This window comes from Leptodactylus fuscus, chromosome 4 (genome assembly GCF_031893055.1).
Source record: "Leptodactylus fuscus isolate aLepFus1 chromosome 4, aLepFus1.hap2, whole genome shotgun sequence".
NCBI lineage: Eukaryota > Metazoa > Chordata > Amphibia > Anura > Leptodactylidae > Leptodactylus > Leptodactylus fuscus.
In genome coordinates this window covers 134,047,583-134,075,153 of record NC_134268.1, presented here as the reverse complement: position 1 = coordinate 134,075,153, position 27,571 = coordinate 134,047,583, and the positions used below count along the sequence as shown (strand labels likewise).

The 27,571-nt window shown below is 42.1% G+C and overlaps 1 protein-coding gene across 5 annotated transcripts in view; it reads left to right on the top strand.

Annotated features, from left to right (window-relative positions):
• The window catches only part of CTNND2 (catenin delta 2), a 368,350-nt gene that overhangs the window by 145,853 nt on the left and 194,926 nt on the right, over positions 1 to 27,571 (top strand). For all 5 annotated transcript variants that reach the window (XM_075271079.1, XM_075271077.1, XM_075271078.1 and 2 more), the window contains exon 6: positions 20,495 to 20,667. In XM_075271079.1, coding sequence (XP_075127180.1) covers positions 20,495 to 20,667 — 173 coding nt within the window. The remainder of the gene's footprint in view (positions 1 to 20,494; positions 20,668 to 27,571) is intronic.

Here is a 27,571-nt window from a genome sequence, read left to right as displayed (position 1 = left end):
TTTATCCAGGACCCAGGAACTGATTAAAAGCTACAGGAAGCGACTAGAGGCTGTTATCTTTGCAAAAGGAGGATCTACTAAATATTAATGTCACTTTTCTGTTGAGGTGCCCATACTTTTGCACCGGTCAAATTTTGGTTTAATGCATATTGCACATTTTCTGTTAGTACAATAAACCTCATTTCAATCCTGAAATATTACTGTGTCCATCAGTTATTAGATATATCAAACTGAAATGGCTGTTGCAAATACCAAAATATTTAGAACTAAAAATGAATAAGATTAATAAGGGTGCCCAAACTTTTTCATAGGACTGTATATATATATATATATATATATATATATATATATATATATATATATATATATATATATATATATATATAGGGTGGCCATAAAATAAGCTCAGGTGTTTGGAGTCGTGTGCAGGCTGACCCAATGGACGGAATTGCCTGAAAATTTGTATGTGTGCTAATCAAGGCATGGAGAAACAGACGGCATTAAAAAAAAAATTTAATACCAAAACTCCCCACCAGGGGATAATGTGGTGCTGTACAGTAAACGTCCCTTATTCTACTCAGTCTCACTCAGTCGAGATCCGGAGAGCCCAGTGGCCACGCTGTAGGGAATGAGCGGCTCAAAATCCTGTCATCGGGAAAATGTGCACGAAGAACGTTCTTCACAGGATTTGCGATGTGAGGAGGGGCTCCATCTTGCATGAAGGTGATCGTCTGCAGACACTGCCGCTGTTGGAGTTGGGGAACGACCACTGTTTCCAGCATTGTCCGATACCTCGCTGCTGTGATGGAACAGGTGGCAACCCCAGTTGGGCCCAAATCTTCGAAAAAGAACGGTCCGATCATGAACGATGAGGTGAACCCACACCAAACGGTCACCTTGGGTGAATGCAGCGGAACCCCCTCGAGCTCACGCAGGTTTTCGGTGGCCCATATGTGACAATTCTGTGTGTTGACCGTCCCATCCAGGTAAAAATGCACTTCGTCGCTCCACAGAATATTCCATGGCCAATTGGTATCCACTTCCACTCTGGCCAGAAACATTAATGCAAATATCATGTGGGTGTCACAAGGAAGCAGTTGGTGATGAAGGCTAATTTTGTATGGGTATGCCCGCAAGACTTTTCACAGAACTTTCCACACGGTACTGTATGGGAGGCCCAATTGCCTGGAAACACTGTGTGCACTGCGGTTGCCGCTATGACTACTGGTGCTCTGTTCCTCAACAGCTGCAGCAATATCCTCCACGACCTCGGTGCATACAGGTCGTCGGCCACGGCCTGGTTGCACACTCAGTAACCCAGTTGCCTCAAAAATTTTCATCATTTGTCTCAGCGACGTTACAGACATTGGGCTGGCACCTGTATGCTGGTCTTTCAAACGACGAAAAGCTCTCAGGGCAGCTGTGGCGTTCCCGGCATTCTCATAAAACAACCTAACTAGACACGCACAATCTTGCAAAGAGACAGGCATCGTGACGACTGAGTAGACAATAAGGGACGTTTACTGTATAGCGCCACATTATCCCCTGGTGGGGAGTTTTGGTATGAATTTTTTTTCATGCTGTCCGTTTCCCCATGCCTTGATTAGCACACATACAAATTTTCAGGTAATTCTGTCCATTGGGTCAGCCTGCACACGACTCCAAACACCTGAGGTTATTTTATGGCCACCCTGTATACAGTGGGGCAAAAAAGTATTTAGTCAGTCACCAATAGTGCAAGTTCCACCACTTAAAAAGATGAGAGGCATCTGTAATTTACATCATAGGTAGACCTCAACTATGAGAGACAAAATGAGAAAACAAATCCAGAAAATCACATTGTCTGATTTTGTAAGAATTTATTTGCAAATTATGGTGGAAAATAAGTATTTGGTCACCTGCAAACAATCAAGATTTCTTGCTCTCACAGACCTGTAACTTCTTCTTTAAGAGTCTCCTCTTTCCTCCACTCATTACCTGTAGTAATGGCACCTGATTAAACTTGTTATCAGTATAAAAAGACACCTGTGCACACCCTCAAACAGTCAGACTCCAAACTCCACTATCCTGAAGACCAAAGAGCTGTCAAAGGACACCAGAAACAAAATTGTAGCCCTGCACCAGGGTGGGAAGACTGAATCTGCAATAGGCAACCAGCTTGGATTGAAGAAATCAACTGTGGGAGCAATAATTAGAAAATGGAAGACATACAAGACCACTGATAATCTCCCTTGATCTGGGGCTCCACGCAAAATCTCACCCCGTGGGGTCAAAATGATCACAAGAACGGTGAGCAAAAATCCCAGAACCACGCGGGGGAACTAGTGAATGAACTGCAGAGAGCTGGGACCAATGTAACAAAGCCTACCATCAGTAACACACTACGCCGCCAGGGACTCAGATCCTGCAGTGCCAGACGTGTCCCACTGCTTAAGCCAGTACATGTCCGGGCCCGTCTGAATTTTGCTAGAGAGCATATGGATGATCCAGAAGAGTATTGGGAGAATGTCCTATGGTCTGATGAAACCAAACTGGAACTGTTTGGTAGAAACACAACTTTTCGTGTTTGGAGGAAAAAGAATACTGAGTTGCATCCATCAAACACCATACCTACTGTAAAGCATGGGGGTGGAAACATCATGCTTTGGGGCTGTTTCTCTGCAAAGGGGCCAGGACGACTGATTCGGGTACATGAAAGAATGAATGGGGCCATGTATCGTGAGATTTTGAGTGCAAACCTCCTTCCATCAGCAAGGGCATTGAAGATCAAAAGTGGCTGGGTTTTTCAACATGACAATGATCCAAAGCACACCGCCAGGGCAACGAAAGAGTGGCTTTGTAAGAAGCATTTCTAGGTTCTGGAGTGGCCTAGCCAGTCTCCAGATCTCAACCCTATAGAAAACCTTTGGAGGGAGTTGAAAGTCCGTGTTGCCAAGCGACAGCCCCAAAACATCACTGCTCTAGAGGAGATCTGCATGGAGGAATGGGCCAACATACCAACAACAGTGTGTGCCAACCTTGTGAAGACTTACAGAAAACGTTTGACCTCTGTCATTGCCAACAAAGGATATATAACAAAGTATTGAGATGAAATTTTGTTACTGACCAAATACTTATTTTCCACCATAATTTGCAAATAAATTCTTACAAAATCAGACAATGTGATTTTCTGGATTTGTTTTCTCATTTTGTCTCTCATAGTTGAGGTCTACCTAAATTACTGACGCCTCTCATCTTTTTAAGTGGTGGAACTTGCACTATTGGTGACTGACTAAATACTTTTTTGCCCCACTGTGTGTATATATATATATATATATATATATATATATGTATATATATATATATATTTTTTTTCTATTCATCTTTAATTTATTTTATCCATTTTCTTTATCCTCATCCAATCACACTGCTACTCTTCACATCCTCCACTTTAGCACATCTCAGCCTCTTCTTCTTCATTTTCCCTTACTAGAATACCTTGTCTTCCCTATAGGACATGCGCTTTCTAATCCCGATAATTCATGCATATGCGCCATTTGACACTGTCCGGCCAACTTTTTCCAGCCGTCGGGTGTCCTGTGCACATTTACTGACTTTTTTGCTTGACTTCCAGTGCACTATATGAAACTGAACTCTCCACTATTCCACCACTGCAGGGAGCCACATAGTGACATCACATGATGCGGTGCGCATTGTGACACTGGACGTATGTTGATAGATATGTAAACATACCAAAAGCCACTTGGAGTAGATGCTCCTCATTATTGCCTACACGCCGTTTCCTACATGCATTCTTACAAATCCTGCAAAACATTAAGTTGATAATTTTCTCATTATCCACTTTTCTTTATTACCAGCCTCTTTTTAGACCTGAGCCCAAGCCTTAAAGGGATTCTACCACTAAACCACATTTTTTTCTAGTTAACACGTCGGAATAGCCTTTAAAAAGGCTATTCGTCTCCTACCTGTGGAAGTGCTCTCCGCCGCGCCGTTCGTTCAAAATACCGGTTTGTACCGGTATGCTAATGCGTTCTCTCGCAGCGATGGGGGCGTCCCCATCGCAGGAGCATCGATGGGGGCGTCCCCATTGCAGCTCGAAAACCGACCGCAGCGCCGCCTCTATGGTCTTCTGTATCCTCCCCTTGCTTCTTCAGCGTACTGTCGGACGCCTGCGCAGTACGCTCTGTTCGGCGAAGATTGCCGAACGTACTGCGCATGCGCGAAATTGCGGTCCCAGCCATAGTGCAGGCACTGCAATTTCGCGCATGCGCAGTACGTTCGGCAATCTTCGCCGAACAGAGCGTACTGCGCAGGCGTCCGACAGTACGCTGAAGAAGCAAGGGGAGGATACAGAAGACCATAGAGGCGGCGCTGCGGTCGGTTTTCGAGCTGCAATGGGGACGCCCCCATCACTGCTCCTGCGATGGGGACGCCCCCATCGCTGCGAGAGAACTCATTAGCATACAGGGTATTTTGCACGAACGGCGCGGCGGAGAGCACTTCCACAGGTAGGAGACGAATAGCCTTTTTAAAGGCTATTCCGACGTGTTAACTAGAAAAAAATGTGTTTTAGTGGTAGAATCCCTTTAACTCTGCTTGGCTTACTTGTTTTATATGAGCTTTGTTATGACTTGTACAGCACCTTGTGCAGCATCTTGTTTTTGCACTTTATGAGCTTGTGTGATACTCTTGCATTTTACTTCCTTAACTATATGCATAGTTTCTTTGGAGCCTTGGATCATATGTATAATGAGCTATTCAATTAACACCATAATGGACCAGCCAGTGCCTTTTCAATATATGTCTCACACCTCTATTTGCTGTATTATATAACTTTTTTTGTTAGTTTAAATATATGAATATATTCAAGTACTGTAGCTTGTGCTTTGTTAACAGTATCTGATGAAAGTTGCATTGGAAACCAAACTTCATATGTATTTATTTTGGCTTGTATATAATAAACCACTTACCGTATATACTCCAGTATAAGCCGAGTTTTTTTTTAGCAGTGCTGAAAAAGCCCCCCTCGGCTTATACTCGAGTCAAGCAAAATCATATTTTTTTTTTTTTTTTTTGGGGGGGGGGGGGGGGTCTATGACGAGCCGCAATAGTAATGTATAGAATCTCCCATAAAAAAAGAAAAAGGAAGCTTTAAAAAAATATAAAAATAAAATAAATAAGAGTTTTAAATCACTCCTTCCCTCGAATACATATAAAAGTAGAAAATTACTGTGAAACACATTAGGTATCGCTTAGTCTGAAAGTGCCCGGTCTATTGAATATAGGGTATCTGCAGTGCTCCTGTTCTGTCGGGAAGGGATTAATAGGTGCACTGCAGATACCCTATATTCAGCCAGGCTGAATTCCAAGTGGGGAAAAAAACCCAGTCCTCAAGCTCAGGGAAGGGGCAGACAGACCACCAAAACACCCCCTCCCCTTTCCCAGCACCCAGCAACTACTGCACCCAAAAACGCCGACCATTTTAATTTTTGAAATTTTCCAGTAGCTGCTGCATTTCCCCCCTAAGCTTATACTCGAGTGAATAAGTTTTCCCAGTTTTTTGTGGTAAAATTAGGGGCCACGGCTTATATTCGGGTTGGCTTATACTCGAGTATATACGGGTAAATTGGCATTTCTAAACTCTGGGAATTCCAAGTTTGTTTACACATTTTAAAGGTAGGGGTGGATCCTTACTTGAGCACCCACCATCCAGTGGCGTGACATATTTCATTCCTTTAAGTATATGCTCATCAGTTAGTATCTGAGCACCTCAAAGCTTGTGAAATCTTAACCAGTTCAGGTTTTCATTTTTGTGTTCTTGTCTTCCTTTCAAAAGCTTTAATTTTTTTTTATTTTTCCATTGACAGAATTGTGTGACCTCTTATTTTTGTGAGACAAATTGTACATCCTAATAGCACCATTTACTGTTATGGATGATGTCCATGAGAATTGGAAAAAATAATTCATAATGTGTTGAATTTCTGAAAAAAAAAATGCAGATGGCCTATTTTCTCTCTGGTTTTGTTTTAATAGTGCTTACTGTTCAGTGAAAATGAAGCATTGGATTTCACAGCATTGACAAGTTTTTGTTTTATTTTAATAAATATAAATAAGTTTTAAAAATATCTAAAATTTCATTGTATTGTCATATTATGGCACCAATAAGTTTATTTTACTGTTCTGTGTCCAAATTTGAGAAAGATGTTTTAGAAGGCAAGATGCAGTTTTTATGGGTACCGTTTTGGAGAATGTGTGGTGTTTTAATAAAAAAAAAAAAAACAACAAAAAAAAAAAAAAAAAACAGATCAGCCGTTTTGATTTGCTTTCCTGTTGCAGTGTTCAGTGAACGGAGTAAATACATTTATATTTTAATAGTGTGGGCAATTTAGATGTTGGGATACCAAATTTATTTTTGTTCATTTATGTTTTTATGTGATTTAGAAAAATATTAGATATTTGATATATTTAAATCTTTTTCAAATATTCATATGTTTTACAGTGTTGTATTCTGTGGTAAAATCCTTGTGTTATTAAGCCCTGACACAAGCAGGTTGGAGAGGTACTATAGCATTGGCAAGCCTGGGGGGCATTAGAAGGCTCCTGACTGCCATAAGCATGGAACGGCGCCAATGATTTCCCTTTGGCAGAGATGTTCCATAACAGGAGACTGGAAGTGAAAATAACATCTCAGATGCCATGCTCACATTTGACCACAGCATTTAAGCATTTAACTATGATTGGATCTGTCTATTGATAAAAAAAATGCAGCGGGTGCATGCGCAGTAGCGTGACGCTACTACTACTGCTACGGCGCATGCACCTGCGCCATTTTTAATCAATAGCAGTTCGCGATCGCTGGAGGAAGATGGGACCCGAGAACATCGATGGAAGAGGAGGTGTGGCTGAAGATGAAGTCGGACCCTGAATGCCCGCCAACCGTGCACGATAAATAAGATTAGCATATTCTTTTTTAGGGTTTTATTTTAAACCCGGGGGGGGGGGGGGGGGTAGTTTAATATAACTTTAGCGGTGCCTGAATATTCACGCATATGTGGGGCTCTATCAGCATAATCTTGCTGATAGAGCCCCTTTAAGGCAATGTATGAAATGGGAGAGTCGTTACATACTTTGCCTAGGCATTGTATAGAATACCTAGGCATTCTATAGAATGCTGAATGCTATTTAGGCAAAGTGTGAACCCCTCCACCCAAACGAACTCCGTGAAGTGTGTGAAATGTAATGAAAACAGTCCGTGACGTCATACTGGATGGCAGTACTGATGCCTTCTTTAACAGGATAAATCAGTTTACTTTTGTTTCCTACAATCATCACATCGTAGCGATTTAGCAACCAATAGTCCCTGGGCTCCTTCTTAGTAGTCATGTTTTGGCGTGCGTGTTTTGGACATCATTAACTTCTGGTAAGTAGTTTGGCTTAAGCAAATACTGTTTTTGGCAGAATTCCCTCGAATTTTGGACTGTTCCTCATCAAATCGTTGTTTCATGTCCTTTTCCAACCCACCAGCTTGCTCCTCCTCCCCATATTTTCATGGACATTCATTCACGAACCAAACCGAACTAAGTGGCATTTCAAACGCCTGAGGCAACGGCAGAACAGAGAAGACCGTCGGGTATCATGCTGGAAGCAAAACGCACACGCAAGAGAGAGATCATCGGAGATGCTGCTGAACGAAGTGTAAGCCTGAGGCAACGGCAGAGAGACCCCATCTCGTATCGCACGTGTGCAGAAGCGGCTTCACGAAGAAGCGAAGCGTGCGATCATCATCGGAGATGATGATGATGATCATGATGAAGCTGCTAGTAGTGCCTTGCCAAGGAGCCGAATGAAGGTCATCTATTAGTTCATGCTAGAAGCGAAGTGTGTGGGCTGCTACTAGTGCTAGTGCCTTGCTGAGGAGCCGAAGAAGTGAAGCGAGAACGAAGGTCACCTATTATTTCATACTTTGCCACTTTCTCATTCAGCATTGTATAGAATGCCTAGGCAAAGTGTGAAATGACAAAGCTAATTACCAGGCAGCTGTCTGATTATTGTGTAACGACTGTAACGAGCGGCACCTGTGTGCTCATCACATGACCATGGACCGTAAATCACATGACCATGGTCAGAGTTTTATCCTCTAGAAGTAACAAAACGAATGACAGCAAGCCAAAATCTAGAAAACTGTGAGGAATTGATACAGAAAGTATATTGGAAAATTGTTTATCTTTTTATTGTACATTTGTCAATATTGGTCTGAAAGTGGGGCAACACGGTGGCTCAGTGGTTAGCACTGCAACCTTACAGCGCTGGAGTCCTGGATTCGAATCCCGCCAGGAACAACATCTGCAAAGAGTTTGTATGTTCTTCTTCCCGTGTTTGCGTGTATTTCCTCCCGTTCTACAAAGACATACTGATAGGAAAAAAGATGTACATTGTGATCCCTATATGGGGCTCACAATCTACATGAAAAAAAAAATATTGGTCTGAAAGTGGCCAACCCCTTTAAAGCTATCTGAACTGTTTTACCCAATACATTTCTTTAGGGCGGGTTCACACCAGCGGCCGATCTCCGTTTTGAGGTTGCCGTCTTCTGCTGACAGGAGACGGAATCCCGGCATTCAGTGTCTGCTGGTGAGCGCCCGTGAGTGTCTTCTGCTTTCCGCTGTGAAACAGTTTTTTTTTTTAACTGGACACAAAATCCTGCATGTCCGACTTTGTGTCCGGTTAAAAAAAATGATTTAGCCGCAGAGAGCAGAAGACGCTCACCTGCGCTCACGGGCGGACATTTTGCAAACCCATTCAAATGAATAGGTTTGAAAACTGCCTGCCGGATTTGTGAACGCATTGCAGTTCTTCCCACAGTACTTTGAACAGAAAGTTAACAGAGTTTTCCTCTGCAGACTTTCTGTTACAATTATATCTATGGGAAAGCCGCTGGCAATGAAAACGCAATGAAAAACTCAACAGAAAACTCATATGAATTTTCGCAGCACGAAACTAAAAAACGCAATGAAAAATGCATGTACATGTGCGGTTTTTCCCCACGACAGAAAACGCAGCGTTTTCTCTGCGTTTTTTTACGCTGCGGTTTTTTCCTGCGTTTTTGCTCAGTGGGGCCTTAGCCTCAGGCTTAGCTAAGGCCGCACGTTGCAGAATTGCAGCTTTTTTTCTTGCAGATTTTGTTGCGTTTTTTTGAGCCAAAACCAGGACTAGATTGAGCAGAAGTTAGAAGTATAAAAGCTTCGTATATATTTCCCATTCCTATTGTCGCCATTCTTGGCTTTGGCTCAAAGAACCGCTACAAAATCTGCAACAAAAAAGCTGCGTTTCTGCAATGTGGGGCCTCAGCCTAAAGGGGTATTTTCATCTCAAAGATCCTATCTATACTTCTATTTTATGTTAATTCAAGAGTTTTCCTAAATGCATTGCTTTAGCAATGCTGCTTTGTTTGCCTTTTTTTGTGAAATTATTCCTCCCATTGTTTACACATTGTTTTCCTTGGTCTCCAACCTATTATATTTCTTCATTATACAATGGTGAAGTGATTCACTGCTCCCTGGAGAGGAGAATTGCTGAGTTCTCAGGACCATGAGCTTTTAATTATTGCTCGTAATTCCTAGCAATCAGGCCAGCTAATTGCAGTTTGCTGATAAAGGCTCGGACAGTGTACGCCTTTTCTAACACCCCCCTCCACTTGCTCCGCTGGTTGGACTCACAGTGCAGCACAGCTCTGAGCGCTCACCCCACCATATGTCCTACGCTCTGCGTATGTAAGACACTCTTCCCAAGGAAGTGGATATCCTCCTTTCCCTCTCTGATGTTCCGAATATTGGGAAACCAAACCTTCCTGATGGCTTTGTCTCCTGGGCCTTTCCGACAGTGACGTGAGGCGGGTAGGCAGAGAGCCATGCAATTCTAATTGGGCTGCCACTGGCTATCCCATTATGATCTACTATCTTATCCGATCCTCCCCTCGCTGGGGAGGATCAGTGAACAGTTCTCCAGCTCACACACTGCCTTGCTTCACTCCCCGGGCTATGATAAACTGCTCTCACATTTTGAGAGGGCCTGTTCCGGGTCTCGCCTGGTCAGCCACTTCGTATCTGTATTTTATTTGGTTTATTTTATTTATCTGCTGAGTAAATTCCACATTTCCACTTCCCTGGAATGTTTGCTTCGGCTCCTGGATTACGCTGCCCCCTTCTTTATTGTTTTCCCATTCTTCTTCACCCCCCCTTCCCCCCCACACATTTTACTCTTTTTCTCTCTTCTTCTCCCTCCTTCTCTAGTCATGTTATGTTATGATTATTGTACCTTGGCTCTACCGAAACATTTCACTGTGTTGCATTGTAACTGTTCTCATTTGTTTGAAATTATTGTTTAAGGCCCTTATCTGGGACTTGCTTTCGTGTTTTTGGATTGTGTGCTTATTTGTTTTGATTGTTATAAATAGAGAGTTTATAAAAAAAAAGAAGTAGTAATCTTTTATGGTAAAGGCAATGTCTACAATGCCCTGTTCATCAAATAGTCAAAGCCCACCCACCAACTTGTGAAAGAATACTGGAAGTGAGAAGAGACAGCAGGCTAACGAGAGAAGGAGATAGGGAAATCCCCTTTGGAGGCACAGAAGAAAATAAACTTCAACCACATCCAGTGAAGTCAATTAAAATTTGTAATACTGTTCATGATCTAAAATCATTGCCCTCTCAGCTATTAAATATTCAATTACAAATTTTAAGGGCATCATCCCATAATAAATATATTAAAAGCACCTGGTAGATTACCCATAATGTTTAGGATTCAGATGCAATGCCACAATAACAAGGTTAGTAATGTACATTCTTTAGGAGAGCAGCAGCAGAAATTGGCTGACAACTGCGAGCAGTAGAAAATGCTACCTAAATATAATACTCCTCTGCAAATCAAGACTGGCCCCAGACACCTTTACCAGAGCTCATCACATGAAGAGATGGACTTTAGCCGAATCTTAAGACCAGAATTGTCACCTACCAGATAAGTACACTACAAATAGATGCACTGCAGCAGAAACCAAACACCAAATCCACACACTTACGCACAGGAGCAGATATCTAAGAATAGGGCTGAATTATTTTTTTTTTTAAAGTATCCAGTTGATCATAACAGTAGGCTAGAGTCAGTAGGCTAGAGCGAATCTTGTGAGCAACCTGAACACACACCTGGGCACGGTGGAGCAACACATGCAGCAATCTCCACCAGCTTTCCAAACTGACCTTTCTGCCCTGTCTCAGGGTTTAGTTCAGGCTATGGCTAAGTTGGTGGGTAGTCTGTTGACCCCTGCAGCATCACCGTGTCTTCCCCTGCCTCCGGAGCGGTACGCAGGTGAGCCGCGGAGATATCAGGGATTCATCCACCAGTGTGACACATACATAGAGGCCTGTCCCATTGTCTTACCAAATGAGTCTAAGTCTAAGGTGGCTTTTGTGGTTTCCTTACTCTCCGGAAGAGCATTGGCCTGGGTCACCCCATTAAAGGAACGGGGCGCGGTGGAGTTAGCTACGCTAGCTTCGCTGTTTGAAGCACTACCCCTGGTGTTTCATGGCCCCGTGACCCAGTCCACCTACGCTTCTCAGCTCTTGCACTTACATCAAGGTCAGAGCTCGGTGGCGGACTTTTGTATCGAGTTTTGGACCTTAGCATCCGTGCTGGATTGGCCAGACAGGGTACTGGTGGCAATTTTTTGGGAAAATTTGTCCTCAAGTATAAAAGCCGTATCTGCCTCAAAATCCTGACCAAAAAGACAGCTCCCATTGAAATCAATGGCAGCCGGTCAGGAACAAGCCGGCTCCCGGAAAAAGAAGTGAGGTGCTCATTCTTCAGGCCATTTCTGGTGCAGTGCATCAGCTTTCAGTCGCGGCTACCCGGCTTTTGGTCCGGAACCTGAGGCGGCCTCCGCCTAAGGTCCCGGTCCAATATACTCTGTCTGAACTTACCCTAAGCAAGGAATCAAACTGCACATGCCTCTTGCGCCGCAACATGCGAGCAGAGGGTGGTGCAGATACCCGAACAGGCAGAGACATTCCAGCTTGTTCTAAAAAATGCTTGTATATGGGAACCCATTTTATGTTTCAGTCAGGTATTGAAGTCACACTTACTGATATGTCCACTCACTGTACATTGATGAGCAAAAGGGTAACAATGTTTTGAACTTTTGACTTTCATGCTCCATATCTCGCCATCCACTAGAGCTTCATATGTGAGACTACCATCATTCAATAGACAATTATCTTGGCTATCTCATACATGAATTATACTTGCAACTATTTATCATATGATAAATTATGCTAATTCTTGTCTTGTAACTTCATTATTCCTGTTTTGCTCTTAAAAAAATTTAAGTTTTAACTTTTATTATTTTGACTTTCTTCACTTTCTGAATCCTTCTGAGTATGCTCTCGATCAGATTCAAGCAGGTCTTGACTGAATTCTGATCCTAGGTCTCTTCTGCACATTTTCAGTGTTGATGCATACTAGTCGACTAAGTTGGGTATGAATACAGCTTTTTCTTCAACTCTACCCAGTGTTCGATTGGGTTGAGGTCTGGGTAGGCCAATCCAGCATCTTTAATTCATTGTCATTGAACCATTTCTTCGCTAATTTCAAAATATGCTTCGGGTCTTTGGAATACCATGTCATCCTTTTCATTGTCATGGTACTGGAGTGTTCAAAGTAATTCATCTTGTAGAATACTCATATATAGCTCAGCATTGAGACCACTGTTGATCCTGGTCAAGTATCCAATATTGTTAGGCCTCATTCACAGAACTTGCCAGTTCCAATTTCTAGACCCATTTGCACTGATCAGTCTATTGACTTTTGTTTCATCACTTCAAATCACCTGTTGTCAATCTTATACTGTTCACTTTTTGCGTTTTTTTTTTTTGTTTGTTCATGAACTGCACTTCATATGGCGACATTAAAGTCAAGGCTTCTTCACTTTTTTTCGACCCTCCATTACAGACTTGTGTAACTCTTGTCGCATGGTACTTGCATTGACATTTTTGATCCTACTGTTACATAGCATACAAGCAATCTCCACTGCTGTGTTTGTTGTGCCTGAACTGATAGACCCTTTGATGAGCTGAATTTTTAACTCCAGTATTTTGCCTAGACATCCACCTCTTGGCTTTTAAATGGATGGACTTCATTACATATTTTTCCATCTGTCATGGCACTCACATGATGCAGTTTGGCAATTTTTTGGGCCAAGAGATCACTATTGATGAGAGAATGCTCGATTTGAACCAGTGACATTTTGCCTGGGAATCAGCCTAATAACATGGAATGTGAAAACAAGTTGTAATTTGTAGTATACAAGTAGAAAAGGTTTTTCAACTACCAGGAGCAAACAATGCAATTACATGACAACTAACTACCGTATTTTACGGACTATAAGGCGCACTGGACTATAAGCCGCATTGCCCATGAGCGCCTTATAGTCCGTTTCGGTTCATATATAAGGCGCACCGGACTATAAGCCGCAGTCCGGTGCGCATTATATCTTATTGAAAGCGGCGGCAGGCAGACTTTGCCAGCGGCCGCTTAACCCCCCGCGTGCCAGCCGCTTCTATTGGAAGCGCTCGGCAGGCGAGGAGGGGCTCTATCAGCAAAATCATGCTGATAGAGCCCAACCGTAAACGTTAGGTTAAACTACCCCCCCCCCCCGTTTTAAAATAAAAGCCTGAAACAGAATGTGAAACTTACCGAGCGGTGTAGGGTGGGCGGGCATTCAGGCCTCCTCTTCCTCCGATGTTCCGTCCTCCTCCGGCGCTCGCAAGCTGATAATGGCCAGGGCACATGCGCAGTAGAAGCATTATGATATTGCGCATGCGCACCGGCCATTATCAGCGAGCGCCGGAGGAGAAGGACGGAACATCAGAGGCAGAGGAGGCCTGAATGCCCGCCCGCCCGCCCTGCACCGCTGGGTAAGTTTCACGTTCTGTTTCAGGCCGGCGTGACAGCAGGGCTGCCGGACACTTCCTATTCATTTCTATGGAAGCCGACATGCGAGCGCTCCCCATAGAAATGAATGGACTGCTTTTTTCCATTCATTTCTATAGGGAGCGCTCGCATGCCAGCTCCCATAGAAATGAATGGGAAGTGTCTGTCCATTCATTTCTATGGGGAGCGCTCGCATGCCTGCTCCCATAGAAATGAATAGGAAGTGTCCGGCAGCCCTGCTGTAACGCCGGCGTGTACGGCTGTGATACACGCCGGCGTTCGGTAGTGTGAATGCACCCTTACGGTGCCTTTTATGTATGTATGGAAGCGGCACGCAGTCTTTGCCGCCGCTTCCATCCATATATAAGCCGCACCGGACTATAAGCCGCACTTACGATTTCTGAGGAAATCGTAGGTTTTTATGTGCGGCTTATAGTCCGGAAAATACGGTAATCATATGCAAAATAGCTGTCAAATTTATGTATGAGATAGCCAAGGTGATTGTCTATAAAATTATGGAATTCTCACATCTGAAGTTGTAGTGGATGGTGAGATATGAAGCATAAAAGTCAAAAGTTCTAAATATTGTTACACTTTTGTTCATCAGAGTATGTCATAAAAAGACCCTTCACTTCCAGACTTGGACCACACAGGCTGCCACCATTTGCGACTTACTGTAGGGTAACACGGCTAGTGATATTCACACTCGGAGACGGGGGAACATTAGAGCCAAAGAACTATATTATTAAATATTAGATTTAATAAACGTAAAAATATACAGTGTATTACAATAAAAATTTTAATAAACCAATATAAAATAAAAAGAATAACTTTACTGGCCTGGTCTTAAGTCTGGGATAGACTGCATACTAACTCTAAGGTATCTAACTCAGTGTCCTTTGCCATATTGCTTTATATGGATCCCTGCCACCCCCCTTCCCAAACTTCTTCCTACAACTTCTCACCTGTGATGTAACCATTTTTTTTTATATCACATATAAAGTTTTGATCAGAAGGGTTCTGGGAGGACTTGCAGTCACAAAGTCTGGTCTGGTCCATTGCCCTGGAACTATTTGTAAAAAAAAAAACAACCCTAAAAATCTTCATTAGGAATTAAGACTTGTTTTACATCATGTAAATCACACTCCAGAATTACAAACAATTTAGTGATGTTAGAAATACAGAAAATAATTACTCTAAATTATCTCACTAAGTGCAGCAGGCAGAAGAAATGGGAGTGTGTGAAATGTGGAGTCAAAATCATTCCATATTCACTTGATTCCCAAGCTTTCCACCACACAACATGCACTAAACTCCTTGACACACGCAGTATTTTTAGACTATAGACTCCATCATACATTTCCTTGCAAACTACAGCATTCAGGCACAGATGATTTCCTTTAAACTCTCACCGCCACAAAAATACTTTACAAGCATATACCTGTATGTAAGTTACTTTTCATTCAAATAGTCAGTTTTTAAACAAGGATTTTTTTTTTTTTTCCCTACAAACATTGTTACATAAGACTCTGAATTTGGTCTCTTCCAATTAGTACACTGTGCACGATGTTCAAATCTGGAACAGAGAAACCTTGTTCATCTTTTGTCTCTCTCTGTAAGGCTGCTTTCACACTAGCTATGCATTTTTCAGACTAGGAAACCACATGCTTTATTTCAGTGTAATTCTGTGTCAGCTGTGGTAGATTGCACTAATGGAATATGCCTGTGATGCTGCAAGCTACTAATATGACATGCTGGGCAAGTCTTTCCTTCATTTGCAGGTCTGAAGCCACCTCCTGCTTCCCCCACATCTAAGCCCTTCATACCCTTGAAATGATAAGTGTTGGCTTCTTGTTATATCTGGCTGATTATGAAAAATGGGGAGGGACAATTTTTCCAATTTATTTCTGACAATTTCTTGACATTACCAGGGTGGGAAAGACCCTGGTTTTCAGCACTAGCACTAAGCCCCATCTTTAGTAATAGACGTTTTCACTGATACAGTGGCTATTACTAAGGTGGTATAAAAGTAGTTACAAAAATAAAGTGCCAAAACAGATTTAACCTTTATCTTGGTAAGCACTTAGCTGCTACATACTCCCAGGGTGTCACTTGTCTAGCCGTAGCTGCTACATCCTTACTTCTAATTGCGATATCTCTGGACTCGTTTGGTATATGAAGATAATTTTTTTTATAGATGAGAATATCATCTTTAAAATGATACCAAAGTCTTCATGTTAACCCTTACAGTGCCAAAGTGATTCATTGTTAAAACACTATTCAGGATTGAGATCCCATTGAAGATCTCAATTCCTAACAGCGTTTTTAACAGCAATTCGCTCGAAATCTGTAAGGGCTGTTATGAAGAACTTGGTATCATTTTAAAGATCATCTTTAAAATGAATCTAAAATTATCTTCATAGCCCAAACGGGTCCTGAGATACAGGAGGTCTCAGGAAGCATCAGTGAACGGTAGCAGAAGGGGAGGGGGGAGGAGGATCCCTGCAGGCTGCACAGAGATTCTCATCTCATCATGTATGTGACCCCAGGAGGGGGGTAGCAAGCATTTCAGTCCCTGTTACTCCCTCTCCTGTCAATCAGAGCGCATACTAACTATACTTTTGCACTCTGATTGTCACATACAGGTATAATGTAATTCCCCCTGAGCCTTACTAGGTGTGGTATTCTTATCTAATACCCTCTGTGCATAACCAGGTTTATTGGCGCTGTGACCTAGACGTTTATCATTGTCCATTACACAACGCATACAAAAAGTCATGAATAAAGTTTACATTTCACATAATCCCTGTCCTGTCCATATCTGAGCTTTCTGCAGTGAAGTATGTCCCTAGCAATGTCTGTTACATGCTAAAATAATAGTAATAACAATTATCACTAGAGATGAACGTATAGTTTGATAAAGTTTTTATAGGGGGATAGAAAATAATATTTTTATGTAAAGTCCTATTTAATTTGCATGTACAAATTGGGTTGCCGCACTTCTGCGATTTTAGCGTCTCTTTAACACCCGCCCCTGTAAAGATATACATGTGTGGTATGTATGTACTCCTCACATATTGCAGTTTTTTTTTTCTAAAAGTACATTTTGTTTGCATAAAGGGATTGCTTGAACATGCACTTTAGTGGCAAATTTGAATTTTTGAGCAGTTTTTGCTTGTAATGTCACCTTAAGCTATTATTTTAAATGTTTTTTTTTTATATGAATCTGAGATTGAACATGAGTTTTAGGTGCAAATATGTGTTTTGGTGCATTTTTTTTTTAAATATATTTTTGTTTGTCACAAAGTTGCATGAAGGCGGATGTTGCTATCGATGACCCATTGAGACATATGTAATCTTCAGGTTGTCTACTTTCAAAAAATATATTTCAATTGTTTATACTTTTTTAACATTTCCAGCTTCAAAGCAGATTTTTGTTTCTTCCAGTTCTAGCGATTTTCTGGAATGACCTCTAGCAATTTTCTGAATGACCTCTGCACATTTTGAACTCCTATTTTTAGGAGGTTAGGTGCATATAATTTATTGTTTGGTTTCCACTTTAAGCAACTAATATACATTTATCTTTATTTTTTCATAAAACATTCACTTTGATTCAAAATTGCATGAAGGTGCCTGTACCTGGTATCAGCTTATTTTATAGTAAGTTACAAATCTAGGTGATTCCCTAACCAAAACACTGACTTCATAAGAGTAAACTCAATAATCAACACCATTTGTAATTGAATTATATATTATTAATTTGAGAAATGGCAATTATTAATTGTTACTTGTAGCTCATGAAACTTATAAGGACATCTGTATCCTCCTGATTTTCTCTCCACTATCAATTTGCTTGGCTTTTTTTTTCTTTTCTATTTACCAAATATCTTCTGTAATAATAAAATTTGGACTTTACCCACTTTGCAATGAAACGTATGAATTCAGAGAAGCAATGAAAAGTATGAATGCATAGAAACTTATCAGGTGTAAACATGTTTTAAAAATACTTATGTTCTGACTTCTACTATTGAATTATCCATTGCGAGTTTCTATATTTATACCACAATAAAAAGATGAATGAACTTGTAAAAAAAAGTCCTTAGGTTTCATTTACAAATATAGTATATACCCAAGTTTAAGCCGACCCGACTATAAGCCAAGGCCCCTAATTTTACCACAAAAAACTGGGAAAACTTATTGACTCAAGTATAAGGGGGGGGGGGGGGGGATGCAGCAGCTACTGGAAAATTTCCAAAATTAAAATGGCTGGAATTTTTGGGTGCAGTAGATGCTGGGTGCTTGGGAAGGGGAGGGGGGGGTTTTGCTTGTCTGTCTGCCCCTTCCCTGAGCTTGAGGACTAGGGTTTTTTCCCCCCACATGGTACTCAGCCTGGCTGAATATATTGTATCTGCAGTGCTACTATTAACCCCTTCCCGACGGAACAGGAGCACTGCAGATACCCTATATTCAGTAGACCGGGCACTTTCAGACATAGGGATACCTAATGTGTATGTGTTTCACAGTAATTTTCTACTTTGAGGGTGGGTTCACACCAGCCCCCGATCTCCGTTATGCAGGTTTCCTTTTCCTGCCCAAGAATCTGGGCAGGAGACAGAAACGGCAGGCAGTTTTCAAACCCATTGAGGCAGTCTGTTATTTTGATCGGTTGCCATGGATATGACCACTAATGCAGAAACTTTCTAAGGTCAGAAAATCAGCCATGATTTCTTTATTGTGGCCGGGATATCTTCTGACAACCAATTCGGAAAAAGAATGAGCCAAAACACTGATTCGAAATATATATAAAAAAAATATCAAATATTTATTAAATACCTGGTAACAATATTACCACTAAAATAAAAAATACAGCAGGGCAGATGGATCTAGCCAAAAGTACACATAATAGACACATAAGAAAAAGACATGAGCGCTAAGCTGAATAATAAGAATAATGATACAAGTACACTAATATATGTAAATATTGGTGCTCAGAGGTCTACAAATATTCGTGAATATCAACTCAGTGATGTGTGGAAAAATATATATTATCGCAATAGATTAATAAATTTAAATACCTTTTATCCACACAGTACAAGTACACAAAATTTCTATAAATATTGTTGTGTCCAGACCTGACTCAAATAGTACATTAAATAGTTAAATATCCCTTATTCAAAGGACACAGAGATATATAAGTGTCCATGAATAGTATTATATACAGACCAAGCTCAGACAAACCAACAGAGACACCATAGAGCTATCACATATACATTAAATGGTTAAAGCTATATATATGTACCTGTAGTCATGTTCATGTAGTAATGGCCAGCTAAGCACCCAAGAGAAAAATGTACGACATGTAGCAAGGACCACCTTTACGCGTTTCGCCACATAGATGGCTTCTTCAGGAGAGACCAGAAGTCACCTCCTGAAGAAGCCATCTATGTGGCGAAACGTGTAGGGTTGGTCCTTGCTACATGTCATACATTTTTCTCTTGGGTGCTTAGCTCTAAGAAAGTTAGAGAAAATCTTTAAAACTTTGTAGAATTTTTAATTACTTATATTTGCAAAAGTGTTTAACTTAAGGTGAATGAAGGTCCTTCCCAACTTGTTAGTGAACGACGGGAACTGTATGCAATGAACATTTGGAGTCGTTCACCTCGCAGGAGGCCATTGCTCACACAGGCAGATAAAACTGCATGTCTTCAAATCACCGAATGTGGACAGTAGCTGACTGGCGGACTGTAATGTGGTCTGACGAATCATGATTTTGCCTTTATTCTAATGGAGCACGTCGTTGAGTTCACCGATCCTCAGCAAAAATCTGTGGGACATGTTGGAAAAATTTTGCAGGTAAAATGTCGACGTGAGCCATCCCGCAATTTGGTGGATTTGTGCAATCAACTCCTCAGCAAGAGGCTTAGGCCTGCTGAAATGGGCCTAATCCGGAGGGTGCTGTTGTGAGGTGGACTCCACGGCTGAATCAGTTGCAGAATCCGCCTGAAGAAAGGGCAGCTCGCTCCTTTTTTCTGCAAGCGGGAACAAACCGCTAGTGGTATAAATAACGCTAGCGGTCTACATAGACCTCTATTGTGAGGGAGCGGATTTCGAGAGGGAAAAATCCGCCCCCTCTTGCCCTGTGTGCCCTTGTGAACTAGCCCTTAAACTGGATGCGAAGGACTTGTAAAACCTTGTGGACTCACTTCCTAATCAAATCTAGGTGGTTATCAAGGTCAGAGGCAGAGTTACACAATATTAAATAATGATTTTCATGATTTCTTTAGCGGTGACTAATTTTTTGTCAAGGGAGATTATATTGTATATTCTGAGTGTGAAGTATAAGCTAGGGCAATTAAACGTGAGTTTTAATTAATAGGTCTAATAATCACAGTTGATATATATATATATATATATATATATATATATATATATATATATATAATGCTATATACTGAATTATTTAGCAATTTTTTTTTGAGATTTCAAGGATTGTTCAAAATTTTTCTTATTTCAGGGCCCAGCCTCCTATCTCAGAGTGCTCTACAGCTAAATTCTAAATCAGAAGGATCTTTTCAGTATTCATCAAGCTATCATAGCAATCAGACCCTTGCATTGGGTGAAACATCAGCATTGCAGCTCCAAAGCCGCAGCAATCAAGTGAGACCTACAGTTCAGAGCTACAGTCAAGTAAGTGGTCAAGCGTATTATCTTTATATTTTAGTATTTAAAGATGAAAACCTTATGCCCCTATTCAAGTTATTTATTTTGGTTGTGTAAGAGCTATTATTTTAGCTAAGGCTGAATTTACACTAGCATTGGAGTTTCCGCCACAGAATCTCTCTTAAAATGACAGAAAGAAAAGTCCTCAGTAAGTGGGCATTAGATATCAAACTTGGTGGGGGTAACTGGAGGGGGCATTAATCTGGGGTAACTGGAGTAGGACATTAAGCCTGGTGCACCTGTAGGAGTACATTACACTGGGGCAATTAGAGGGGGACATTAAACTGGAGGCAGCAAGAGGGTTGCATAAAACTCAGGGAAACTGGAGGGGGACATTAAACTATGGGGCAACTGGAGGGTGACATTAAACTGTGGGTTCACCAGGAGAAGAACTTTATACAATGGGAGCATACTGTTATGATCAACAGGTTAACTAAAAAAATAAATAAATAAACAATAACCTAGGGAGCCAACTGGGCTCTGAACTGCAGAGCAACCCTGGTGTGAACAAGGCCTGACAGTTAGCGTCACTGCTGGGTCACACCATCATCCGGGTGCTCTCTGCTACTTCACAGAGAAGACCTCTGCAGTGCAGAGCAGCCGCTAGAAGAATAAGGAGAAATTGGGGAAGGGAGACCCACTTCCACAAACATAGAAAGACACCACATAAACACACACTTGCTGCTAGATCCAACAAACAGGACTCAATTGCAACTAACACAGCATTAGTTGAGGAACCAGTGCTGCACACACATTTACTTATTCAGAAATGAAGCTAGGGCAGCAGGCTAACAAACCTGCCTCCTTAATAATACTCGTCTAAGGACGAGCACTGTGAGCAGAGTGAGTGGGCGTTGGCTTTCAAGCATTATATAGAACTACCTGTGCCCAAATTGGTGAAAGGTCTTCTTTAAATGGAGGAACGGCGGTCCCAATCAACCAGCCCAGCTGCCCAACCTGGGAGCTCATTTGCTGACATCACTGTCAGTCAAAAGACCAATCACGCCCGCTGGCTGCAAAGGTATTAACCCCTGCTAATCAGGACTGCCAGCAACAGGGAAAGGGTGACAGCTGACAAGATGCTACACAGAGGAACAGACTGCAACCTGACCTCTTGGCCGCATTTTCCGCACTGTCCTAACAAATATCATGTTAGGTTAACTGTAGGGGCATTTTACTGTGTGGCGGCACAAATAGAAATGGATGGGAATGGGAGGAGTCAAAGTAGAAGTGGGTGCAGCTAAATTTGCCAAGGTGCGCTGCACATTCTGTCCCTCTTTCTGTCCTTTCAAAGCTGGGAGATATGACTACTGTCCTGTTTTTGTGAACAAGATACGGTATCAGCAACTGCCACCTTTTGAAACTCACAGATTAGTGCTGCCAGTGACTCTTTTTCTCTCCAAGGCTTAATCAAATTCTCATGACATATTTTCACTTTCTTTTGCCTGGCTTTTGCACTTTATGATTTACTTTTCAATGTTTTCCTGGATTCTAAAGGTCCCAGTCACTTGCTCTCTACAGTTGCTAGTAAAACCTAAAACATGGTCACCTAGCTAAAATTCCATACACTAGCAAAATGGTGGTATACATTTCATTGATCTTTTTGTGCCCTCTGTAATTGTTCCTTCACTATTGGCATCATCTTGGAAATTCTTTGTGCAACACGATCAATTCCACATTTTTATGGACTGTCTTCAGATTCCTACATCAAGCAGACCATAGGGGTACCCTAAAATAGAAAGTCAAATGGGGAAAACCCTGTAGAGGCCTGTGGTACTTCCTTGATTGAGAAAAAAAAGATATAGTAAAAGACAATCCCAATCTTTACAATCTTTTTTAACAACCTTTTTCAACATTGCTTTCAAGTTCTTCTTAATCTTCTCTACAAGTCCATCAGTTTGTGGATCTTATACAGAAGTTCTCAGCTGCCTAATATTCAGTATTTTACATACTTCTTTCATCACCTTAGACATAAATAGTGTCAAGATGTCAAGTTTTTTTTGGGGGGGGGAGACAGACCCACCCTATTGTATATATGAAATAATTCTCTAGAATTGCGCTTAGTTGAGGGGTATTGATGTTAAATCAAATCAAACAGGCTTTATTGGCACGTCTGGATAGATATTTGGCATTGCCAAAGCTAGTAAAGTGTGTGTGTGTGTGTGTGTGTGTGTGTGTGGGGGGGGGGGGTCGATTTGGGGTATAACAGTCCGTGGAGTCTCATCTTCCTCTTAGTTGGTGGCCGCTATATGGGGAGGTGGGGTGGGGTAGGTGGTTTGGGGTATAGCAGTCGGTGGGGTCTCATCTTCCTCTTTTTTGGTGACAGCTGGACACGTATTGGGCAGCGATCTCCACAGTGGCCTCTTCTTCTCCCAGTAGGATGTAGAGTTTCCTCTTCTCATCTGCAGATATGAAGTCTGGGATGTGGGCAGAGAGTCTTTGGAAGTAGACGGCCCTCACAGCTGAGTATATGGTGCAGTGTAGCAGGAAGTGGGTCTCGTCTTCTAGGGCCTCCTGGTCACAGTGCTGCCACAGTCTGTTCTCCCGTGGCTTGTACGTCAGCCTGTCGCCCTGTCTCCATCTCCAGGTTGTGGGCGCTCAGTCTATACGGGCTCAGGGTCTCTGTCTGTGTTTGGGGTGGCGTATTCTCTCCAGGTAGGTAGCCATGGTGTAGTCTCTTTGCAATGACTGGTACACGGTGAGTTTCTTGGAGTTATTTATTGCGCTTCTCCATTCCTTGATGTACCTCTCTTTGTCTCTCTCAATTACTCCTTTTATTTGAGCCTTGTTCAGGGCATGTTGGGGGTTTTGGCTTGGCAGATGGCTGACGCTTGGTTGGGGGGTATCAGTTTTTCTCTGGGCTCTGTGGCTCAGCCAGGCTTGGTGGTGGTAAGAGCCAGGACTGCTGCCCTATATGTGAGTCCAGAATAATAGCACCCTCTTCTGCATGGTGAGCCATAGGGGGAGTCTGCCTAGCTCTGCCCGGCATCCCATGTTGGAGGTGCTGCGGTGGACATGGAGGAGGTACTTGCAGAACTCCAGGTGGAAGGTCTCTGTTGGACTGGAATCCCACTTTCACTGGTCTGGGTAGGTGGCTGGGCCCCAAACCTCACTGCCATAGAGAAGGTTAGGAGTGATGACTGCGTCAAATATCTTCAGCCAGACCCTCACCGGTGGTTTGAGGTGGTACAGTTGTCTTCTGATGACGTAGAAGGTTCTACAGGCTTTTCCTTTCAGGATTTCTATTGCTGTTTTGAAGCTTCCTGATTGGCTGAGCTCCAGCCCCAGGTAGGTGTAGCTGTTGGTTTTCTCCAGTGTGGAGCCATTCAGTGTGAATTGTGGGGTGGGGCTTTGTTGTGGCCCTTCTTCTGAAATACCATGACTTTGGTCTTCTTCTGGTTGATGGGTAGGGCCCATGTGGTGCTGAATTTTTCCAGCACTGACAGGCTTTCTTGGAGGTCTTTCTCGGTGGGGGACAGAAGTAGGAGGTCGTCGGCGTATAGCAGGAACTTCACTTTACGGTCGTTCAGGGTGAGGCCTGGAGTTGGTGAGGCCTCCAGGGCTGTAGCCAGTTCATTGATGTAGATGTTGAAGAGCGTTGGGCTCAGGCTACAGCCTTGTCTGACCCCTCGGGCCTGTTGGAAGTATGCTGTCCTTTTCCCATTCACCTTCACACTGCACTGGTTTCCGGTGTAGGAGCTCTTGATGACGTCATACGTTCTTCCTCCTTTTCCACTCTCTAGGAGTTTTAGGTGCAGGCCTGGGTGCCATACTGAGTCGAACGCCTTCTTGAAGTCCACGAAGCAGGCAAATATCTTGCCTCTTCTGGTGTTGTGGACGTGGGTCTTGATGAGGCTGTGCAGGGTGTAGATATGGTCTGTGGTGCGGTGGTTTGGCATGAACCCTGCTTGACTCTTGCTGAGGACCCCGTGTTGTGTGAGGAAGGTGAGGATTCTGTTATTGATGATGCTGTTGAACAGTTTCCCCAGCGTGATGCAGATCCCTCTGTAGTTGTTGGGGTCATATTGGTCTCCATTCGTGTAGATGGGAGTTATGAGGCCTTTGTTCCAGTCTTGGGGGAAGTGTCCGGTATTGAGGATGAGGGTGAATAGTTTTGCCAGTGCCGCGTGTATTGCTGGAGGGCTGTATTTGATCATCTCTGGTAGGATGCCGTCAGGGCCGCTGGCCTTTTTGCCTTTCAGCAGGGCAATTCTTTCCTGTATATCTTTTATGGTGATTGGCGAGTCCAGAGGGTTCTGGAAGTCTTTGATGACTTTCTCCATATCCCTCAGTTTGGTGGTTATCTGTTGCTGTTCTGGGGTTAGGTCATGTCCCTTGGCAGACTTTACTAATGGTACCACTAGATCCAATCCAATCAAATGGCACCTTAACGACAGGTAGGGACACCAAAGGGTTTCTGAAATGAACCGCAAGATCATTTAATTGGCAGATAGGACAAGATTTAGAATAGTTTTCAATTTCTTTATCACCTCTGAAAGATACTTTCCCTGGTCTTAACTGTAGCTAAGTGTCCCCCATGAACACATGAAAATGAGCAATATCTAACATCATTTTCCTATAGGGCCCTGGAACTAGCAATTGTTCTACAACTTTATTATTATCTTTAGTAACCCAATATAACAGTTTGTTATGTACTTCAAATAAAGGACACCATTTAAAACAGTCTTCTTTTCTAATGCCGAAACACCTCAAGTTCTGGCAAGGCTGATTTTTATCAGGAGACTCCACCTCATCTCCTATAACAATTGCTAGGAAAATTATCAGTGACATCAGTGCCTTCCTGTAGCCTGATAGTGTGCAGACCATTTTTACAGGTTCCTCAGAACAGAGGAAAATCATATCCTATTATGACTGCATTCAATAAGTATTTGACAGTCCACACTTTTTGTGTCAAATTTCCACAAGTAGTCTTTACGTTCACTTGAGTAATAGATTAGTCCTTAAAGTGAAACTAAACTTGCGGACAACTTTTGATTTTCTGGCAGCATTTGTGTCATAAATAATCTTTGTAATATTCTTTATTCTTCTTTAAACTTGTTTTATTGAAAATTGTACAATATAGTATACAATAAAAAGAAGTAGTAGTGACTATATATCACAATGATCTCAAACCATACCTTACAATGTATAAAGAAAATAAACTTTAACAAGAAAAAACAATGCTGCAAAGCTGATAATGTGGTCATTGTCATCCCGAAAGGAAGTCCAGGCAGGGAAGTCCCAACTTAAAATATCCAGCATGACCTTTATAGGGTATAAACAGGGTAAAGAGACAATAAAGTATCGCAATCTCAACCAAACAGTACAAAATAGTGTGTAACATCTAAAAGTATATCACAGAGGTCTAATATGTAAAAGAGGTCATGGGTACTCCTGGCAGTCTTCCCTGTCTAGGCAGTAAATAAGCTAAGAGCTGCATAAAAAGATGTGGCAGTGCATGCTGTAAGTTTAACAGTGAATTATACCATGAGCCCCAAACCTTTTGAAATTTCTCGGGACAACCTCTTCCTTTATACGCTATCTGGTTATATGGTGAAATAGAATTGAATGACTTCCTCCACACTGATAGAGAAGATAGGCGGGGGCTATCCATCTCAAAGCTATAGTCTTGCTTGTCAAGAATATCATTTGCATTATGCAAATGGTAAAACTGTTACAGCCTTCAAAACTGCACATTAAAAAAAAAAAAGTGTCCTGGACCAGAAATTGGCCCGGTATGGAAGTGGTTAAGAGCATCTCCAATGTGAGTCACAGCTTGGGTCCATCTAAAGTTATCAGTGGGGAATCTACCAGGCATAAAGCCCGTTTGATTTAGATGGCACATGTCCAGAATAAAATAATTTAACCTGTTTGTTAATATTTTAGTAAGCAGTTTGTAATCAATATTGAGGAGAGAGATGGGTCTATAGGACTCACAGTCCAGCGAATCCTTATCTGGCTTGAGGAGAAGGATAATATTAGTGTCATCAAGGAAGTTTGGCACAGTGTGGGCCAAGTATGTGTCATCGTAGCATTTCAGCAGAGTAAGAATCAATACAGTCTGGTACTGGGCAAATACCTCTACCAGTAAGCCATTCGTGCCCAGCGATTTAACCTTGGCCATAGCAACTAGGGCGTCAGACAATTCCTTCAATTTAAGGGGGTGAATTTAAGTAGTCTCTCTGCTCCTCAGTCAAAGTTAGTAAAGGGACTTCTGCTAGGTATGTCACAAGTTCTTGAACAGGAGTGTTTAGTTGGTTGGTAGAGAACATAGTAATATTGTTAAAATCTATCACGTATAGCCACACTATACTATTCTGCAAGAATTTCACACTCTTCCGATTAAACTCTCAAGAAAGCCGGGGAGGCAGTATTTTGATCTATCAAATGGACTATGAGTCTGCTGGATTGGTTTCCCAACTCATAGAACCTTTGTTTGTTAAAGAATTGGGACATATGGGCCTTTAGCTTGTAATACATGTAACTATTTTCTGTTGAACTTGAGCCACTGAGATCTAGACTCATCACTAGGATTGACAATGTGTGCGATGTCCAACAGGGCACACTTGTCCGCCAACTGTTTCCAGGGAAGAGGACTCCCACTTAATATATGAAACAGAAGATTTAATAAATCCTCTTAAATACAATTTGATAGTTTACCATAAAAGTGGGTGAATACGCCAATTGTGTGTGTGTGTGTGTGGGGGGGGGTGTCCTAGATTTGCTCCATCCCCAAATTCCACTAGCAATGTTGAGTTATAAGAGGTTTCTCGATGCAAAGACGTCAACTACTATTAAATAAGCTTTGGAGTTTACCATGGCATGATCCATTCATGATCTGGTTGGCCAAATTTCAGGAAAACACTTCAGC